Source organism: Pelobates fuscus, chromosome 5, assembly GCF_036172605.1.
Source record: "Pelobates fuscus isolate aPelFus1 chromosome 5, aPelFus1.pri, whole genome shotgun sequence".
Lineage (NCBI taxonomy): Eukaryota > Metazoa > Chordata > Amphibia > Anura > Pelobatidae > Pelobates > Pelobates fuscus.
The window spans coordinates 276,449,660-276,469,758 of record NC_086321.1 but is presented as its reverse complement, the minus strand read 5'-3'; the positions used below and the strand labels follow the sequence as shown (position 1 = coordinate 276,469,758).

At 39.5% G+C, this 20,099-nt stretch overlaps 1 protein-coding gene across 4 annotated transcripts in view; it reads right to left on the bottom strand.

Moving 5' to 3' along the window:
* The window catches only part of RNF38 (ring finger protein 38), a 190,491-nt gene that overhangs the window by 1,300 nt on the left and 169,092 nt on the right, over window positions 1-20,099 (bottom strand). For all 4 annotated transcript variants that reach the window (XM_063455337.1, XM_063455340.1, XM_063455338.1 and 1 more), the window contains 9 exons: window positions 16,467-16,660; window positions 14,319-14,529; window positions 12,813-12,980; window positions 8,175-8,345; window positions 6,994-7,155; window positions 6,601-6,707; window positions 5,177-5,261; window positions 4,752-4,873; window positions 1,529-1,628 (listed from right to left, as the gene is read on the bottom strand). In XM_063455337.1, coding sequence (XP_063311407.1) covers window positions 1,529-1,628; window positions 4,752-4,873; window positions 5,177-5,261; window positions 6,601-6,707; window positions 6,994-7,155; window positions 8,175-8,345; window positions 12,813-12,980; window positions 14,319-14,529; window positions 16,467-16,660 — 1,320 coding nt within the window. The remainder of the gene's footprint in view (window positions 1-1,528; window positions 1,629-4,751; window positions 4,874-5,176; window positions 5,262-6,600; window positions 6,708-6,993; window positions 7,156-8,174; window positions 8,346-12,812; window positions 12,981-14,318; window positions 14,530-16,466; window positions 16,661-20,099) is intronic.

Here is a 20,099-nt window from a genome sequence, read left to right as displayed (position 1 = left end):
ATTACAAGATATATTCCTGTACTGCTGATAACAGCCAGTAGATGGCAGCAACACATCGCTCAATGTTTTAAAGGGACACTATAGTCACCAGAACAACTACAGCTTATTGTAGTTGATCTGGTGAGTTGCATCATTCCATTTAGGTTTTTTGCACTATACAGCGTCTTCAGAGAAAATGCAATGTTTACATTCCAGCCTAGGGATACCTCCACTGGCCACTCCTCAGATTGCTACTAGAGGAGTTTCCTGGGGCAGTGCTGCACACTCAATTCAGTGTCTCCACCCTCTGCATGAAGACACTGAACTTTCCTCATAGAGATGCATCTCTATAAAGAGATGCTGATTGGCCAGGGCTGTTTTGGCTTGTTAACATGAAAGTATTGTGATTGGGTCAGAACACTACTTCGCATGAGGTCAGTAAAGCAGGCAGATCAGGGACAGATCCAGCAGCAGCAGATGGCAATGAAAGTAGGATTTTGCTATAATTAGAGGGGCAATTGAGCTAGATATATTTTTTTTTTATTTTTTTATTTTTTTTAAACACTATAGGGTCAGGTATACAGGTTTGTGTTCCTGAGCCTATAGCAGGCATAAGCAACCTTAGGCACGCCAGATGTTTTGAACTACACCTCCCATGATGCTTTGCCAGTGTAAGAGCATTATGGGGGGTGTAGTACACAACATCTGGGGTGCCGAAGGTTGCTCAGCCCTGCCTTATAGTGTTCCTTGAACTAGAAAACACATATGCCGATATCAGTAGAATGTAAGGATAATGAAAGTTGAAGACCGTGTATGCATATGTTTAGGGGTTAAGGTTGGTATAACATTAGGAGTGGACATAATTAGGACTGATAGGAGAGTCTATTTTGAGTTCTTTTTCTTTAGATGACAAAATGTAGGATATTAAAAAGGTTCCTTCTGCCCTTTAAAAATATATAATATGTATGGGGCATTTAGGAGAGAAACTCTTAAATTACAGTTAAACACATAGTGCACATTTTAGTTTTTATTTTGGTTCAGAGTTTGGACAACTGCCTCCATCCTTTAATTTCTGAAGTATCAAAAAAGTGCAGTACTCCCGAACCTCAATGCTAATTTCTAAAATCAAAGACATGTACAGAGAAAAGAAGTCCAGGTATCTGACCAGTGTTTAAAGTTGTGTAAATTACAGTAGCTAATATTTCTATCAGCATTTCTACTAGTTGCATAGTCATGTAAAAGAAAAATTTGGGGTTAAAAAACAGCAGCTTTAAAATTTTGTTTTCTAGTTGGAAGTGAGCAGTCTCAATTATTCTATGTAGCAAAGAATCAAATTTTATATCAGAAGGAAGTTTCACTTGGAACTGTAAAATGCACTGTTCCCATTAATAATGTTTGCACTAGTGAACCCTCACAAGTGTGCCGTTTTTGCTTTGGGAGGGGGTGTTATTTTGGGTTGGTGCACAATAGTAGAAGCAATTATTACTCTTTAGGATACTATGAATTGTAATTAACGAAGGATATGAAATGTGATCTATTATAACCTTACCTTAAGCCATTTGTCAACACACTTGGCGTGGAATTCGTGGTTGCACGGTAAGACTCTAAGCAGTTGTCTTGACTCAAAATCACACATGCATACTACACATCTGAAATAATGACAAAACAATGCAAAAATAAAAATGAAGAAAAATGTACATCTAATATATCTATATCACAGTATAAACACAAGCATTTTAAAATGTAACTGTCAAAGAAAACCAAGTCATAAATCCATACCTATATACACACCTCCCTCAGGAAATACAATATCCCATTAGAAAGTAGGAAAAGGGGGGATATATGAAATTTGACATAAAGACTGTCTCTAAAGTACAAATAGAAAACAACCCAAAAATATATACTGTTGGTTTCTTTTTGAAATTAATCATTTAGTCCTTATCTGCAGCCAAGCTTTGTGGAAATAATCAAATGCACAATCGTTGCTGACTGGAAACAAATATAAAGTGTACATCTTTATGTGCCCACTGGCTTTAGATATTTGCTGCAAATAAAGAAAAGTCCGTTTTGGCAAACTAGCAAACAAATGGGTAGAGTGCCAAAAATCAACTCCTCCTCATTTGTTGGGTTTGGAGTCTTACACAAGATTCTGTTTGAGAACATTAAAATTCCATAGTAAAAGCAGCATCAAGCTGGTAGGAAATGTTAACTTTATCCTTTCAATCCTTTAAATAAAACTACACTTATATTCATTGGAATAAGAGAACACCCTCACAACACCCTCCATCAGTTCTATGGTTTGAATTCTAAAGGCCTCTAAATTTGGTAAATACAACCTCAGATGAACAACACATGATGTCATAATTTAACAAAAATAAAGCCAACATTGAAAATCCATTGTGGAAAATCTAAACACCTTTACCGCTTCCCTATAAATAGGTAGGCAGGTGCTGCAAGTCAAATGTCCTTGATTAATTCATCAGCAAGTGTGACCACTTCTATGAAAGCCAAAGTTTTAGCAGTTTGTTGGCCTGGAGCATTTAGGTGTGTGTTAACACAATGCCAATATATCAGCAATGATCTTAGAGAATCAATTGGTGCGGCCCATCTAACTGGGAAGGGTTATAAGGTCATTTCAAAGCAAGTCCTTCATTCTACATTGAGAAATTTTATTTAAAAGTGGAAAACATTAAGGACAGTTCAGTTTCACAGTCGTGGATGTCCCAGTAAATTCACCCAGCAAGGTTAGACTGTGCAACGTTCAGAGAAATTTCAAAAACCCAAGAGTTACATCTCAGACTCTACAGGCTTCAGCATTAAATGTTAACGTTAATGACAAAACAATTAGAAAAAGACTGAATAAGTATGTTTTTTTTTTTTGGAAGGATTGGCAGGAGAAAGTCTCCTCTCAAAAATATAAATAAATAAAAAAGCATGGCAGCACAGCTTAGGTTTGGAAAGTTGCATCTGGGAAAAAAAAAAAAAAAAACAAGACTTCAGAACAAAGTCCTTTGGACAAACGAGACAAAAGTGGAGAGGTTTGGCCATAATGCACAGCGCCACATTTGTCAAAAACGGTCACGCACAGTGGTGAAGGGGCTTGTTTTGCAGCCAGATGACCTGGAAACCTTACATTGAGTCTAGAATGAACTCCTCTGTATACCAAAGTATTCTAGAGTCAAATATAAGGCCCCATATGTCTACAACAGAATGATGGCAGATAACAGTTAGGCCCATCTAGTCTGGCCAATTTTCTAAATACGCTCATTAGTCCCTGGCCTTATGCCTATCCCACGCATTCTTAAACTCCTTCACTGTGTTAACCTCTACCTCTTCAGCTGGAAGGCTATTTATTACATGCATCCACTTTAAGTTATACTTCCTGGTATTTTTAAGCCTTTGAACCTCTAATTTAAGACTATGTCCTCTTGTTGTGGTATTTTTTCTTTTAATATATAGTCTCCTCCTTTACTATGTGGATTCCCTTTATGTAGTTAAATGTTTTTATCATATCTCCCCTGTCTCTTCTTTCCTGGCTGAATAATAAAAGAAAGTGTTGCAATGGCCTAATCAAAGCCTATTGAAATCCTGTGGCAGGACCTTAAGAGCTGTGCATAAACAAATGCCAGCAAACCTCAAAGAACTGAAGCATTGTTGGAAAGAACAGTGGACCAAAATTCCTCCATAACAATGCGAGAGATTGATAAAGTTAAACAGAAAACAAATCAAGCTATTGCTGCTAAAGGTGGCTCTAAAGGCTATTGAATCATGTGGCATACTTAGTTTTTCACACATTGCCCCTCCATTATGGCTACATTTTTCTAAATAAATGTTAATTTGAGGTTGTATTTACCCAATTGTAAGACCTGATAAGTAACAATTGTTATGTCTTGATATTTAAAACCATAGCATTCAAAGAGGGCGTACTGCCCACCCCCCTCCACCCATGACTGTGCATATGTATAATTGTGCAAATTTATGCACAGCCATTATTAATATATTTACACACTATTCCTGAAAAATAAAAATTACATCTATAGCTGATATACTTAATTGTAAGATTTAAAGTTTATTCAATAACCACCAAATTGAAATATACTGAAATCCAAATGACAAAATTCAGGCAATTTTATCCCCCCAAAATCTTTTAATTTGCTACAATTTAGAGCTTCATGAACTACACACAGGACAAAAAAACATTTTTGTCAGCACATGAAGTTACTGCAGTGCTTAATCTATACAGGAATTAAAGGGACCCTATAGGCAAGCAGACCACTTCAGCTCATCGAAGTGGTCTAGGTGCATTGAACCTGTTCCCTTAACCCTGCATTGTGAATGTTTGCAGTTTCTGAGAAACTGCAATGATTACATTAGAGGGTTAAGACTGCCTCTAACAACTGTCAGTCACTAGAGGCACTTCCCACTTGCTAGGCGACTATTGGCAGCCTGATGCTGATGTCATCACATTCTGCATGAGGACAGAGTCTAAAATCCCTATAGGAATTCATCAATGCAATGCTTTCCTATGGGGAGGGTCTTGTGCTCTCGTCTCCCCAGGAAATGAATGCACTCACACACCAATTACGAGATGAGAGCATTTTGTGTCACACACTAGTTGGTGTATGTAACCACATATACCCAATTTTGAGCACAATATCCAAACGGTGAACTCAACTTTTCTTGAGGATTATTCCACTTTGCACAATACTGCTGGTTATAAAATTGTCCATAAAATGAGCAGTTACTTTAGTCACAGTTCATACTACACTTACAAGGTCTGTTCTGATTGGTGATTGTTTGGGTTGAACCTATATGACGGAAGCTGTTCAATATCTGCTTTTGTCAGTCCTCTAGGTTTGGCTTCGCCCAGTCTTTCGGCAAGATTCAACAGTGCCTGTAATCAAAACAGAATGATAAAAAAAAAAAATTTAAAAAAAAAGTCAGACTGTAAAGGTTTCCTCGGAAAATGCCTTTCCTTCTCTAACTCATAACACAAACCCTTTAGGCGGATGTAATAGATTATACGGTTGCAATAAAAAAAAAAATACACAATATGCTCATTCAAAAACTTTATACATACACAGCACTCCTGCATAACTAAGCTATAGAAACAAAATATATAAAAATTTGCTGAAACGCTAAGAAATTGAGTTGTTATGCAAGTTGTTAAGATCCATTTAAGAATACATACACCAACCTCATAGTTTTCCACTTCCCCATCTTCTACATCCAACTCAAAGCTGAAGGTTGGTCCAACAGCAGGAGGCACTGGAAGCATTGAGCTTAGAGACAAGAAACAAAACTTATTGTTAACGTTGGGTTCATAAATAAGAGAAATGCGGTTTAGTTAAAAAAAAATTAAATAAAAAAATGTCAAGAACACTGGAAAACCTATACTCATGCAGTTTTAAAAAGTAACACTCCGACTTTACAAGACCAACAGTCCCAATGTAACACGAAATAGAAAATATAGTTCAATAAAACCACAAAAATTCATGACAAAATATGTTGAACTAGTCAGAACTCTGCTTTGAGCACAATACACATAGGGTTAGATGGGAAGAGGATTTATTCGCCATGTAGTTTGTTCATATAACTAGCAGTCCTTGCTGCCACAAAACAATGATGGAGGAAGTCATGCCCGAGAGAACATTTTGGCATAAGGGCTATATGTCTGGACTAGTTAAATGCCAACTAGGAACAGTTTCGCTGACACTGTTGAGGTTTTTATTTAAGTTCAGGAGCGTAACCAAGGTACCCATCCTCCTTATTGCATATCTTTGAAAGATATGTTTAAACAATTATTTCAATTCTATTTTATACTGAAAACCGTACATGAAAATTAACAAGACATCAAGAAACAAGCGACATATATTGCTTGTTGATGCAATTCTCTTAGTATTCAAGCATTGTTGAGGAAGATTTAGTATGGCACATTTTTGGTATAACCACTGATAATTGGAAAAGGTTTTCCGCATAAGCTTTTACCACACTGGACAGCTGTAAAATAGCTGCCCAACTCAGAGAGTTACTAACCACATACAATTAAGCAGGTGGACCAGGTTCTCTTTGTACTTCTTTTTCTATCTCTACATTGACATACAAAACGGAAGACATTTCAACAATGATAGGGAAGCAAAACCAAAACGCTCAGTTAGTTATAGTGGTAACCGAGATAAATGGGCCATGCAGATTACTTTTTACATTTAGTTTATTATTTGTACCTCACACATACATTTAATAAATACAGGGGATAAACTTTTTAAAATCCTGGAAAGTGATCGCTCCCCTTGAAGTGCAAGTTATAATATGCATAACATGACATACCTTATTGGTGTGGATATGATGAATGTGTGTTAAGTATTAAGAGTGTGTGGTAGTATAAAACCAAATACAAAATAAAGACAACACACGCATCCCAAAAACAACAAATCATAAAACACACAATTAGTTGGATTAAGCAGTGAAATATAAAGAACATAAATAAAGAGTCAAAATTAACACATGCATACTGCCCATTACTCATGTTAATATTATTTATTTTTTGTAAAGGCAAAAAAATATATATAATGTATCTTTAAAATGTATATATGTCAGTATAAGTTTAACTACATCACTTACAGAACATAGGGTAAAAGGCTTGGGTGGTAAGGTGGTGGTGGTATTGGATGCTGGGAGCGATATCGACTACGCCCGGTTACTCTTCGAGGCATAAATGGAGGGTAAGGCTGTAACAAGAAAACAACTTAAAAACTGCAGGAGACAAATATAATGCAAGAATGTAATCCCCCTATTTTATTTTATTTTTAAAGTTTTTTTTAAAATTAGGGAAACATCAAGCAGAGTTTAGCAAGACCATTAATATGAAATTTTTAGTATATCTATTTAAACATTGAAAAAGGTTTACCCCATAATTCATTTAGCACATTAAGGCCATAACAGGGTTCCCATATACTGAACGATTAACTGATCAATTATTTACACATGCACTAAAAGCAAACAGTTAATACTTACAACACCAAAAGAAACTTCCTGATGCAAAGGATCGTGTGTTATGAATTGTAGTGGAGCAGAGGGCTGCAGCGTTGGAGCATGAGCAGGTGGTGGATATGTAAATCCTCCTACAGGTAAATGCTCCCCCAATAACTCTACTTCATTCTCTATCCTTTGCAGAGGCTGTAGACACATATAATAAAATTACTTAACAAGGTGCATTTACAGATTAAGAGTTCCTGCACAATAGGTTTCCCAATCCATCATCACTGGGCCACAAATAATGCCTTGGCGGAGTCCAATAAGGAGTTTTGAACTAGACATACCGGTACATTTTATACAGACAAAACACAGATTTTAGCATTCAAGATATGTCTAATCAAACAAATTGGTTGACAATTGTCTTTTTGGTACTGAAAAATATAAGCCAATCATAAAAAGGACATGTGTTATATAAATAAAAAAATAAATAAAAATAGGAGGCTGAGGTGGACATTCAAGATCTGAAAAATAAATTTGAAAATAAGTCGTGGGGACTATACCAGCTAAGCCATACAGACTGAGCAAACAAATATTTGCACTGCAGAAAAAAAGTCATCCATTTATTTGATATATCTAATGCTGTGCACTCTAGTTCTGTTTTCGGTGACATTTGTACGGAGGGGACATCAGCTATGCACATATCCAAAAGTGGATACCACCCTATATGCTGTATTACAGGAGCCATTTCATGGCTCCATAAAATGTGCGTACATTTAACTACCTATTTATAGTGTTTTTCGCTGAACATACTATATTGGCTCATTGTTTTTTCCTCCTTTTATGTTCCCTTCCGCTGAATATCTCACGAAAAAATTTTTGGACCAAGAGGTACACTATTTTAATTTTTTGTTACCGTAATCTTTTTGTTAGCACTAACTACCCCCTCCCCCACTTTTTAATTTCAAATATACCTATAAAGCTAAAATTATTTAACATTCAAACACTGCATTTTCTAAATCATGGTACAGAGTCCCTCACTGAAAGTAAAAGTTAGTAACAGTCAGTGAGTAACTAGCTGAAACACACACCGTGTAGTGGGGCCAAGGATAAAATGCAGTTTCCACCCATAGTGCATGCCATTTTTTGTTTCAATTCAATAAATGAAAAGATACACCTTGTGATCTTTTATCCAGAAAAATAAGCGAGAGAATGTTTCTTACCGAGCGAGACTGTTGTGTTTGGAAGGGTACAAATTGTCCAGGTGGGGGCAAATGAGCATGATGGTGAGGAGAAAGGTGTGGCGGATGTAAAAGGAATGGATCACTTGACATAAGAGGAGGGAAAGCAGCATAGGGTACAGGTAAATGCTGCACTGAGCACGCTTGGAGCATCTAAAAAGGAGAAAAACAAACAAACCGTTATAAACAAGAGAAGAGAAAAAGGAAAAAAAAAAATCTAATTTAAAAAAAGGCAACCTTTCTAGCAAAAGCCTAAATTATACAACAAATAGCAAGAAACGCTGATTTTATAAGATCATCATGTTCTGGAATATTTATTTTTTTTCACCCCAAAGAAAAAGCTGTAGCTACAGTTTTCATAGTTCTGGCAAAATTGGAAAGCACTTTAAAAAGTCCTCTTTTTCTTTAGGATCAGCAGTGGATGGACTCAAGTCTTTTTCAGACAATGTAATTATGATAGGTAATGTGCAGCCCTTGTTCCAGGTATGTCAAAAATCACATGGATAAATATACCGTTGTAATCAAAATTGAAAATCAGGTCTATCAGGTCAAAATTTACAGACATTCAGCAATGAGCAAAAACAAATAGCAATTGAAATCGCTCAACGAATGCTTCAAGTGGTTTCAATCAAATTCAACTGAAAATGCAACTTATGACTTTTCCAGTCTCAAAATTATTCAACCTCTTCACGGCAAGCATCTTTAGCACTTAGTCTAGCACATTTTGGCTGCTATGATCTGCTGCAAACGAGATGCAGCCAGACACCAGCTTCTAAGCAGCGTCCATGGGAATCTTAGACCGTAGCTCAAAGTCAGTAATATTCTTGGGTTGGCACGCTGCAACAGAATTCTTCAAAATATCACCAAAGATTTTCTATGGGGATTAAGTCAGGCGACAACAGCATTAACCATCATACGTTTTTAAACGGTAGCATGGCAAGTGCACACTTCTTTTTTGTCAAATATGACACGAGAAAACAGTGGAGCATAAACATGTACGGTAAACTTTTTCAACAAAGGCAGTTTAATGCGCCACAAGGAACACTGCATTTGTGAGAAAATAAGTAAGACATCATGAGCACAATTCTATTGGGTTGGACACAGAATTAGATATGCTATATCATAGAACTACAGTTAACATGAAAAAGATACCACTGGACAATTAGAGTTAACAATGACTGAGGCTCAAGTAGAGCATGTTACATAAGCATGTGTAAATAAGAAACAGGCCTAGTTAAGCATAGACTAGTGCAGGGGTCAGCAACCTATGGCACTAGGGATCGACATTATTGGTCTGGCCGATATTCTGCATTTTCAGCAATATCGGCCTATAAAGATACAGATATTGCAGATAATGCAGATCAGGGCCGCCATCAGGGTCCTGGGGCAACAAGCACACTTACTTACCTTCCCAGCAGCCTTCAGCTCACGAGTGCCACAGGATATCGTGGCACACAGGCCGCAAGAGTTAGACAGGGGAGCTGCTGGAAAGGCAAGTAAGAGTGCGCCGCCCCCACCCACCCACCCCAGGGAATGTCTTATCCTCCCTCCCTGGCCAGGTAAGAATCAGGGGAGAGGGGACTCATTTTACAAACAATATCTTTAATAAAAAAAAAAAAGTTAGATAAAAAGGCAACCCCACCCCTTCTTTCCATTTTACACACTTTACATACCTGCACGAACACCCTGCATCCAATACACCCGGCATCCAATACACACTACACAAACACCTTGCATCCACTATATTCACACACTACACAAACACACACTGCATCCACTACACAAACATACACTGCATTCACTAATCAAATACTCTCACTGCATCCACTACACATTATTGAAAACAAATTCTGACTGGCATGTATATTTTGTGCATTTACTTTAGCAAAAAAAGAAATGAATAATAAAACACATTCAGTTTAGAAGTGCCCTTGATTTTTAACTGGCAAGCCTGGTCCCCACTGAACACCAGGGAAGCCACCAACACTGCTAAACATACACAGAGTTGCAGATGAAGCCTCCTCGTCATGCAAATAATACGAACAGTCCACAAACATACACACAAGTCCCCACAAACACAGCAACATTGACAATTCACATTCATGCACGCAACCCCAAAAGCAACCTAACATGCAATACCACAAATAGACCCACATGTACACACACACCACAAAACACTGACATATCATCCACAACACAATTCCACAAGCAGCCCCCATCCATAGGTATAATACACAATACTACAAACTATTCATGAACACATACAATATAACAGACTACATATGTGCGAATAGAACGCTACAAAGCAACTGCAGCACCCATATATGACACAATCAGAATACGGCAACATACACACCTCAACTTTTAAAAATAGGACCGGCACGCCAATGGACATCAAGATATTATTTTGGCACAATGCTACAAAAGGTTGCATACCCCTGGCCTAGTGCAGGAACAGGAAATACTACACTAAAACTGAAAGAATACACATGGCAATGAGGGATATGTTGTGTTATCCTTATCCCCCTCTGCCAATGCCTGTACCCAATATAAGCAGGAGTTCATCAAAGCACAAAGGGGCACCCCATCAGCTCCGCGGGTTAGGCAGTATCCATGTTTGGGGACAGGGATCCCTGATTGCCTCAACGCACACCCCAGTCCTTGCCGAGTGTGACCCTTATGACAGGCGTAAAGCTGATCTGCACAGCAATCGTAGAGCGGGGAAATAGCCTGCCTTCCCTCAGCCTGGTCACCTGTAGGCCACAACGCACCAGCTTGAGTTCTTTGTCTTGTTGGAAGGTCAAATGACGCTCAAGTTTCAGCGTCCTTACAGACGGCCTAACGTTTTCTCCTAGGATTTCCTGATACATCAATTAATCCATCTTTCATTCTACATGCTGCAGTGCCAGAGGAAGCAAAGCAGCCCCACAGCATCACTATGCTCAACTGTAGGCAGAGTTCTTTTTAGATTATGCTTCCTTCCTCCTGACATACCGCTGATCCGTTAGGCTGAAAGGTTCCAGTTTTCTTTAAATCGCTCCACAGAACAAAATCCCAAAACTTGGCTTATTTAACCCCTTAAGGACCAAACATCTGGAATAAAAGGGAATAATGACATGTCACACATGTCATGTGTCCTTAAGGGGTTAAAGGATTGAGAATATTGGAGCAGACTTTTCTTATGCGTTTAGGTCAATAGTGGTATTTGTCTGAGTTCTAGCATGGAAAACTTCTGCATTTAGTTTGTGCCTTATTGTGCTCACTGAAACCTATGTGTCTGTTGCCACCAAGTCCTGCTGCAGGTCTTTTGCAGTCACTCGAGGGTGTTTCACAACCTGCCTTTTAAAAAAATCTGGTTGCAACTATTAATAGCTTTCTTATACTGCCCAGTCCAGGTAATGTAACCACGCTTCCTTCAACTTTAAAGGGACACTAGTCACCAGAACAACTACAGCTTATTGAATTTGTTCTGGTGAGTAGAATCATTACCGTCAGGCTTTTTGCTGTAAACACTGTTTTTTCAGAGAAAATGCAGTGTTTACATTACAGTCTAGTGATAACTTCACTGGCCACTCCTTAGATGGCTGTTAGAGATCCTTCCGGGGTCATGGCTGCCTAAAATGCATCCAAACATTCAGTGTCTCCACCCTCTGCATGCAGACACTGAACGTTCCTCATAGAAATTCATTGATTTAATTAATCTCTATGAGGAGATGCTGATTGGCCAGGGCTGTGTTTGAATCATGTTGGCTCTGCCCCTGATCTGCCTCTTTGTGAGTCTCAGTCAATCCTATAGGGAAGCATTGTGATTGGATCAGGCTACCACTTCTGCTGATGTCAGCAGGCAGGTCTAAGGAAACAGGCACAAAGCATGCAGCTGTAGACTTGAATACCAGTAAGATTTACTATATTTAGGGAGGCATGAGGGGACCAGGGTGGTTAATGACGGTTTTAACCCTATACATGTTTGTGTTCCTGACCCTATAGTGCTCCTTTAAACAAGCGAAAAATGCTTCCAACTGTGTCATTCAGAGCATTTGCAATCTTTTTTTGTATCCTGTTCTCTTCACTTAAATTCGTGGACCATTCTTTTGGCTTGGCCATATTACCAACATGCAGTCAAATATGACACTCAGAACCCTAGCCAGTTCAGTTTTTCAAGTGTTCCAGCACACCTAGTGCAGCTAATGAAGCCCTTGATTAATTGCATCAGGTGTACTTGAGACAACACCTGTTTTGCATATTTGTGCCGTGGTGATGGATTCTATTTAGGCGATTGAATAATTTGGAGACTGGAGAAGTCTTTACAAGTTGAATTTTCAGATGAATTTGGTGAAACTACTTGCAGCATTTGTTGTGTTGAGCTATTCCAATGGCTTTTGTTCGATTTGTTCATTGCAAACAGCTAAAAGAGTAAATTTAGACAATAAACCTGGTCTTCAGTGGGGGTTGAATAATTCTGATTACAACTGTAGATATTACTGGAGAATGTTGATCTAATAGGAGAATGATGGGAGTTTAATAAAGTAAATTGTCCACCTATCCCTACACAGACCTTTGAAATACAGTTCTATCTAGAAAAAAGATTTAAAAAAAAATACATTTCATGTTGGTACTTACTGGGGGAGGTACACTGCAAACTGGTAAGTGCTGCCCACTGAATACCACTGAACAACCTGGAACTTGTTGTGTGCTACAAGCGGGGATGTGCTGTCCAGTACATAGTGGAATTCCATGTGGTGCTACCGTTGTAACTGTGTAAGAAACGGGCACTGTGCCCTGATGAATCTGTAGACAAAAAAGGAAAATAGGTTTACAAAAGTCTGAGAAAACACTCAAATGCCTTCATAATGGTGGATTAAGACTGCATGAATATTGAGGTCAGCATATTACGGTAACTATGGTCACATGTTCAGTTGGCTATGGGTTTTTTCTTTGCCCTTATGCTTGTAATTTGCTATAAACAACAATTGTAACAAAGCCTGTTAACCTCTTAAGAACTGAGCCAATTGTACAAGTTGTGATCATATCAAAACAAACAAAACCTTGAATTTGCGCTATATGTCTGTTCAGGCGTAATTCACCCCTTTCATATATCATTTTGTTCAGGAGAAGCAGGGCTTTCAGGTCACATATTAAGCATAATTTAATATCAATAAAATATAAACAAATGTGATAAAATAAGTTATTTTTAGTTCTGCATGGCATTTTAACTGTGAATGTCACAATACTGTTAGCGGTTACTGTAATAAAGTACACATTTGTATTCAGCCATGTATCGCGGGTAAAACAGTATCCCCAATGTACAGGTTTTATGGTGTTTTGGAAAGTTACAGTGTCAAAAATATAGCACATTACATTTTTCAGTTTAGACACATTGAAGTTTGCCAGACTGGTTATGTTGCTTTTGAGACCCAATGGTAGCCCAGGAATGAAAATTAACCTCATGATGGCATGCCATTTACCAAAGTAAACAACCCAAGGCATTACAAATGGGGTATGTCCAGTCTTTTCTAGTAGCCAATTGGTCACAAACACTGGCCAAAGCTAGCGTTAATATTTGTTTGAGTGTGAAAAGGGCAAAAAAGTTAATTAAATGCTAATTTTGGCCAGTGTTTGTGACTAAACGGCTACCAAGAAAGACTGGACATACCTCATTTGCAATACCATGGGTTGTGTACTTCTAATGGTATGCCATCATGGGGGTAATTCACATTCCTGGACTACCATACAGTCTCAAAACCAACATAACCAATCTGGCAAATTTCAATGTGGAAAAAAAGGAAACTCAAGCTCTATTTACATATAGATGCACTGAGTAACTGGCTTGCTATTCTAGATTACAACGCCTTTTTGCAGTGTTGTGTGAAGAAAACAAAAAAAAGTTACGGTTACATAATTTTTTTTGCTTTAGTTGCATTTGTGTTGAGGGAATTACAGAAAAGATTCAAAACTCTGCAGTACCACATGTCATTCTGAATTTTGTTCCCCCTCCAGTTCTGGAAACATTTTCCTTACAATGTAAATAGTGTTTACATAAGTGAACATCTCTACTCTAACGGACTTATGCTTTGTTTCTGTGCACTTTCAGGTCTTTTGATCTTTGTAGCTATAAACATTTCATACCTGTTCGTGAATATCAACCATTACCGCATTTTGCTGGGGAGGATGTGCAGCTGGGTGTAGCATTCGTGGGGATACATTCGGTGGGTGAAAGGCTCTAGGTTCTTCTACTTGCTGCTGGCCATAGGAGAGATGGTGATAGTTTTCATCTTGGCTTATGGAATTGTGGCGAGTCAACCGGTCCCGTCTTCCTCTTTGACGTCTGACCGGAGGGCTGCAATAAAAATTAAAAAAAAAAAAAAAAAAAATCACAAAATTGAACACACGTAACTGTTTTATGCTCTGTCTTGCCATGTTCTCTGCAGTACACAGAAAATTAAAAAACAAAACCACAGCCCATAAACAACTGGTCTGTAGACCGAATTATGCATTTTATGGTGTTGAAAAAAAAAAAAAAAATACAAACAAAGTTCAATCCCCTGTACTAGGTTATTGTCTAATTGAGTCAAATATTTCTTTGCAGCTTAGAGGAGGAATCCATACCCTGTTCAAATATTTGTAAATTCTTCACAAACGTCATGTCAAGCTGTGTGAAAGACCCTAAGTTGCAGCTGACATAGGAGCATGATTTGGCCATCATCTTAAGGTCCAGGTAGTGGTGCGCACACACAGCTTAGTTACGCTATTCATCATACAATACATTTAGGAAGGTATTTCTTACTCTTAATGCATATTTTTAATTCAAGAGCTACAAGTGCATTAAAAATAGGGATCATTTCAAACCTGGAGTTTGCCTTTAAGACTATTTTTAAATGTTTGGCTACCACAGAATTCCATTACAGTAAACAAAATAACAAAACTTACATAACAATTTTCCAGTCTGTATGAGATGTGTGTACAAGCTATACAAAATAAATGCACGTGTTCAATATTCTATATAAAATTTTAAAAAAAGATTTCTTAATGTTGCAGAGATGCCAAGAGTTGGCTTGTATTTTCAGTAGAATGGTAAACCAAATAGTAAATCATTCTCTACTTAAAGGGACACTCCTCCATACCCCTATATAGCATCCTATTTTCATTTTGGAAAAACGTGCAGATTTCAATAGAAATAGAAATGTCTCTAAATTAACCTGGTTACACCCCCCCCCCCCCCCCCTCTTTTCAAGCAGACAACAGTTCCTGTTACTTCCTGGTTTGATTAGTTATTTGCACTAAACTCAAGAGGCAGCAATTGCTCAGAGCACCTGCCTGTCAAAGAACTACATTAGGAAGTCTGATTGAACAGTCACATAAAGTCTGGGCGGAATTAGAAGAGGAGGGCTTGCAAAGGCTGCAGAATGGAGAACTGCAGTTTTTGCAAACCGTTTCTAGATACAACTCCAATGAAAAAAAATGCATAATTAAATGCATGCAAGTTTTAATTTGGGGTATATTTACTAAAGAGTGATTTTTTTTTCTATTTGGGCAGTAAAGTGGCCCTTTATTAATGATGAGTACATCATTCAAAACCAAACAACATTTCTTCATCATATGCTAGGACTCTGGTAATGATAAATCACGGAACCAAGTTGTCGTGGAGTCAATAAATATGACCTACAACAGAGACATGTAACCATACTTGTCAGGGGAGACAAATTATTGTATGACTCAATCCTCCTATTCAATCAAATGGATCTCTGACATAACATATTGCATGCCTGATTTAATGTTTATATCTAATTCCTAGTGAGGTTAACTCATGTATCTGCATGATAGTACATGCCTTGTCAACATTGTAAGCAGACAAGAATCGTTGACATTTATATAGATTTTAGAGTGTGCCTCACTTAAGTTTTTCCTTCACAGAATTGGAGATGGCATCTCACTGAACATATGCAGCAAGGAGCCCATAGTTTAGTAGGGACTTTCAGAAAGCCCTGTTTTGTAGCCGAATCGATGTGCAAATATACAACAGTGACGCACCCCCTGGTGATCAACAGACAGCAGATGAGCTGGGAAATGGAAGTGCAGAGATGAGAGAGCTTCAGCAGGAATATAAATCTATTCATATTCTTCGCTCTGATACTAACACACAAGTGGACATTGTCAAATCAAATTTATATAGTAAAACCATAAGAGTTTAAAATACAAGGTTGAGTGAACACAATATTCGATATCTCCTAAAATGTAATAGAATGGAGTGGCTGTAGTCAATCACCCAACAGATACCTTCTTCTGTTGCGTGCAGGAGTGTTGCATCGTTCCCCTGAGAAGTGGTGTTGGTTGGGTCGAGCCGAAGGAGGCCGCCTACTTGAGGTTATCTCCCATGGTCGCATCGGGGGCGATGGGGCGGGCGATGCGGTTGTATAATCGAAGACTGAATTAGATAGTCTTTGTCTCTTAGGACTGGGACTATCTTCGTTCTAAAAGATAAGAAAAAAAATGCAATACATTTTAAAAAGAAATTAAAAAATTAAAGAGTAATTTGGCACAACTGTGGAAACAAATATATAACAAAGCAATTCTAAGGAGAGCAGAAGAGGGAACCCCCCCTCCCCCCCAAAAAAAAACAACACACCCACTAATTCGCAATACAGATATGAATGAAAAATGTTATAACGGCCCTGGACAAAACATGGCTTAGACCTGTGGCATAACACTTTAAAATGTAATACAAATGGCCAAAGAAACAAACAAACAAAAAAATAAAATAAAAGTTACGAATAAAAGTTAGATACTTTTAATATATTTGTACGGGTAAAAATACGCTATATCAATAAAAAAAAATACAAAAAAAAAAAAAACAAAACACTAATTCACTTGGAATAGTGCGGACATTCAAGGACTGTATTTATAATTGAATATGGTTATTTATGCAATTTACACTGATGCACAGGTTAAAGGACCACTATAGTGCCAGGAAAACAAACTCGTTTTCCTTGCACTTTATAGTCCTTAGGGCCCCTCTCCCTCTGGGCTTCAGGGGTTAAAACCCCTTCAGCCACTTAGCTTAATCCAGCGCTGGTGACCTCTCCTCCCCTCTGATGTCAGCTCCCGAGTGAAGCCGAATGCACATTCAAACCTCCCATAGGAAAGCATTACTCAATGCTTTCCTATGGACGTTTAGCGTGCTCAATGCGATTTGAGTGTCGCGGAAGCGCCTCTAGCGGCTGTCTGATATGGCTAGGTTTACAGCTGCAGTGTTAAAACCTGGGGTGCCTTGCATCCAGACCACTTCATTGAGCTGAAGTGGTCTGGGTGACTATAGTTGTCCTTTAATACAGGTTTGCATTCTTTTGGCCATGTTTGACAATAAAAACAAAACCCAAAAAAAACAAAACAGATGTTTAAAAGATCAGCTTGAATATACTGTAGACATAAGATTTATTGTATTGTAATCTAGAGATTAAAAGCCATGCCTTTGCATTCCAGGAACATAATCCTTTGATTTGTCTATGCCTACAGGGAATACATTGCTCTCAACATTTAGATGGGATATACTGGTTTTAGAGAGCCTGGTTGATACATTGCCATTCATTTTTAAGTTAAAAACAGTGTAATTAGCAATTAAAACTTCACAAAAATGTATTCACATTCACTGCAGTTTATAGACAATATGTAGGCTTTAATTACTGAATTACTATGCAAATGTGTTATACACAAATATTCTGAACAATTAAAGAGGAGGGTGGGGGGGGAGAAATGGCAGTCTTCAACTGCAGCCAAAATGTGACCGCACCAATAGATTATCCCCAATAAAGAAAACTCCATTTAAATTACATTTTGTTTAAGAAGTGCACTGCATCAAAACCAAATGTATTGTACTTTATTTTCAAAATGTAACTTAAATTTAAGCCTAGCATACGCATTATTTTGGTAAACCAAGAGTGCAGCTGCGCTCAGTTGGGGATTACACTAAGAAATATTCTTGAGGGGGGGCGGAGCCTGACTACCAAACGGACAAGACGTACAAGGAGTGGGCTCCCGAGTCTGGATCCAAGATTCCGGGCACAACGCCCGACCACCCGAGCACACAGACTGCTGACAGCACTAAATCGAGTGCAAAAGACTGACCTGAACCCGGGGATACCAAACACTTGGTCCTCCGGTGCCGGGCGGACCACGTGCGGCAGGCGGCCTGTGCGGGTGGGAGCCGAGGAGGGACGGCCACTCTCCCGGTTCTCTGGCAGACGAGGGGGCACACACATCCTACCCCCCCCCCCCGCCCGCCGGTGGGGGTTATCCCGGTTCCCAAAGACCTGTACTGCCTTTGGTCTAAACGCCTCTGTGCACCCGGCGGATCTATCAAGCGGGTCGGGAGCCATCCAAGATGGCGGATGCACCAGACATTGAGACGATGGGCCAGACAACAGAGCAATCGGACACAGCAGATCCTAGGTGCCAAGTTCCGGACACCCTGGGAGTCATATTTGACAATTTCTGGTCCAAGCTGCAGCAACTCATGAGACAGGCACAAGCTACACAGAGGCCAGACAGAGGTAAACAAGACCGCACTGAGCGTCGACCTCAGCAGCCTCCCAAATGCCGACAGCCAAACTACAATAGCCTCATAACGCTAAAGGGCCAACCGCTAACACAGAAAATTCGCAGAAGGAAAAAGTGGGCTAATGGCAGACGTATCGCCTATCGCTGCTGCACAGTCATGATCCCTACAACAGCCCTGCCTGGCGGAGTCACTCGGGGGTACCCACGGGGACCACCCAAGGGCCGAACGGCACACCTCACCGCTCACAAGGAGAAAGCTGATACTGGGACAGTGTACCCTTCTTCCGAGCTGGGGGCCTACCTGGAGGTGACCCTCCCACGCCGCCCATATACCCGAGGGGATAGATGTGCTCAGGCATACCCTCGGGCCCCCAACCCTGTTGATGGGGTCAATGGACATGCGGCACAGGCCCCTGCTAAGGCCTCGGGCCGAAGAGACACGACACCAGGACGACGAGCACCCAGGAAGTGCAGAGGGAGAAACGTGGAGCGGGGAGTTGAGTGCCAGGAAAGCCCGGGCAGACTCCAGTTCGCCGCAACACAAACGCTCCGGAACACCGGTAAACTCCTTACCGCCATCACGGACTTCCCGCATGTGGGCATCGGCTGAACCAGGAGAGGCTGTCGGGTGCACACCACCGTACCCCACTACCATGGCACCGAACCCCTGCAAGTTCCAATGGACTGTCTCTGGCAACAGGATCCCCTTAGTGGACTGTCCCAAGGCATACCGACCTTCCCAAGTCCCGCACTCATTTTGCATGACCGTCTACGAGAACCAGGGACTTAACCCAGCATACCGGCTCCGGGTTCGCAAAGCCTGACACGTTATTTTTACTAAGTCTGATATCAATGTGTTTTCCCCCATGCATAGCAAGGTTCAGCAAGACGTGAATGAGGATTAGCCCAGTGTGTTTTTTTTCACCTCAATGCAGTAATTATAAATGCCATGCTACTGTTATACTTAGTACAAACGCGTTTGTCCAGGCTGCCGTGGCCTCAAAAGCTTACAAGCAGATATCTTATTTAACTTGACCATAATAGCGTCAGAAGGTGCAGCAACAATGCCTTTTAGGCTGACAATGTTACCGTTAAACATGTTTATTTTTCTAAGACTACTTAGCTAGATCACTCAGCGATGATACACATGTTACTGAGACAGAATTAGCGATGATAATCTCCGTCGTGTCACTAAAAATGTATATAACAATCTACCTAGCAACAACTTACTTGCATACCCGTATCACGTATTGTCTATTGAATGCTAGGACTCAGATACATGTCAGGTGCTCTCCCTTTTGTCTCTCCTCTGACTCCTACTTTCTGACCTTCACGTTACTTATATAAGCGAGAATT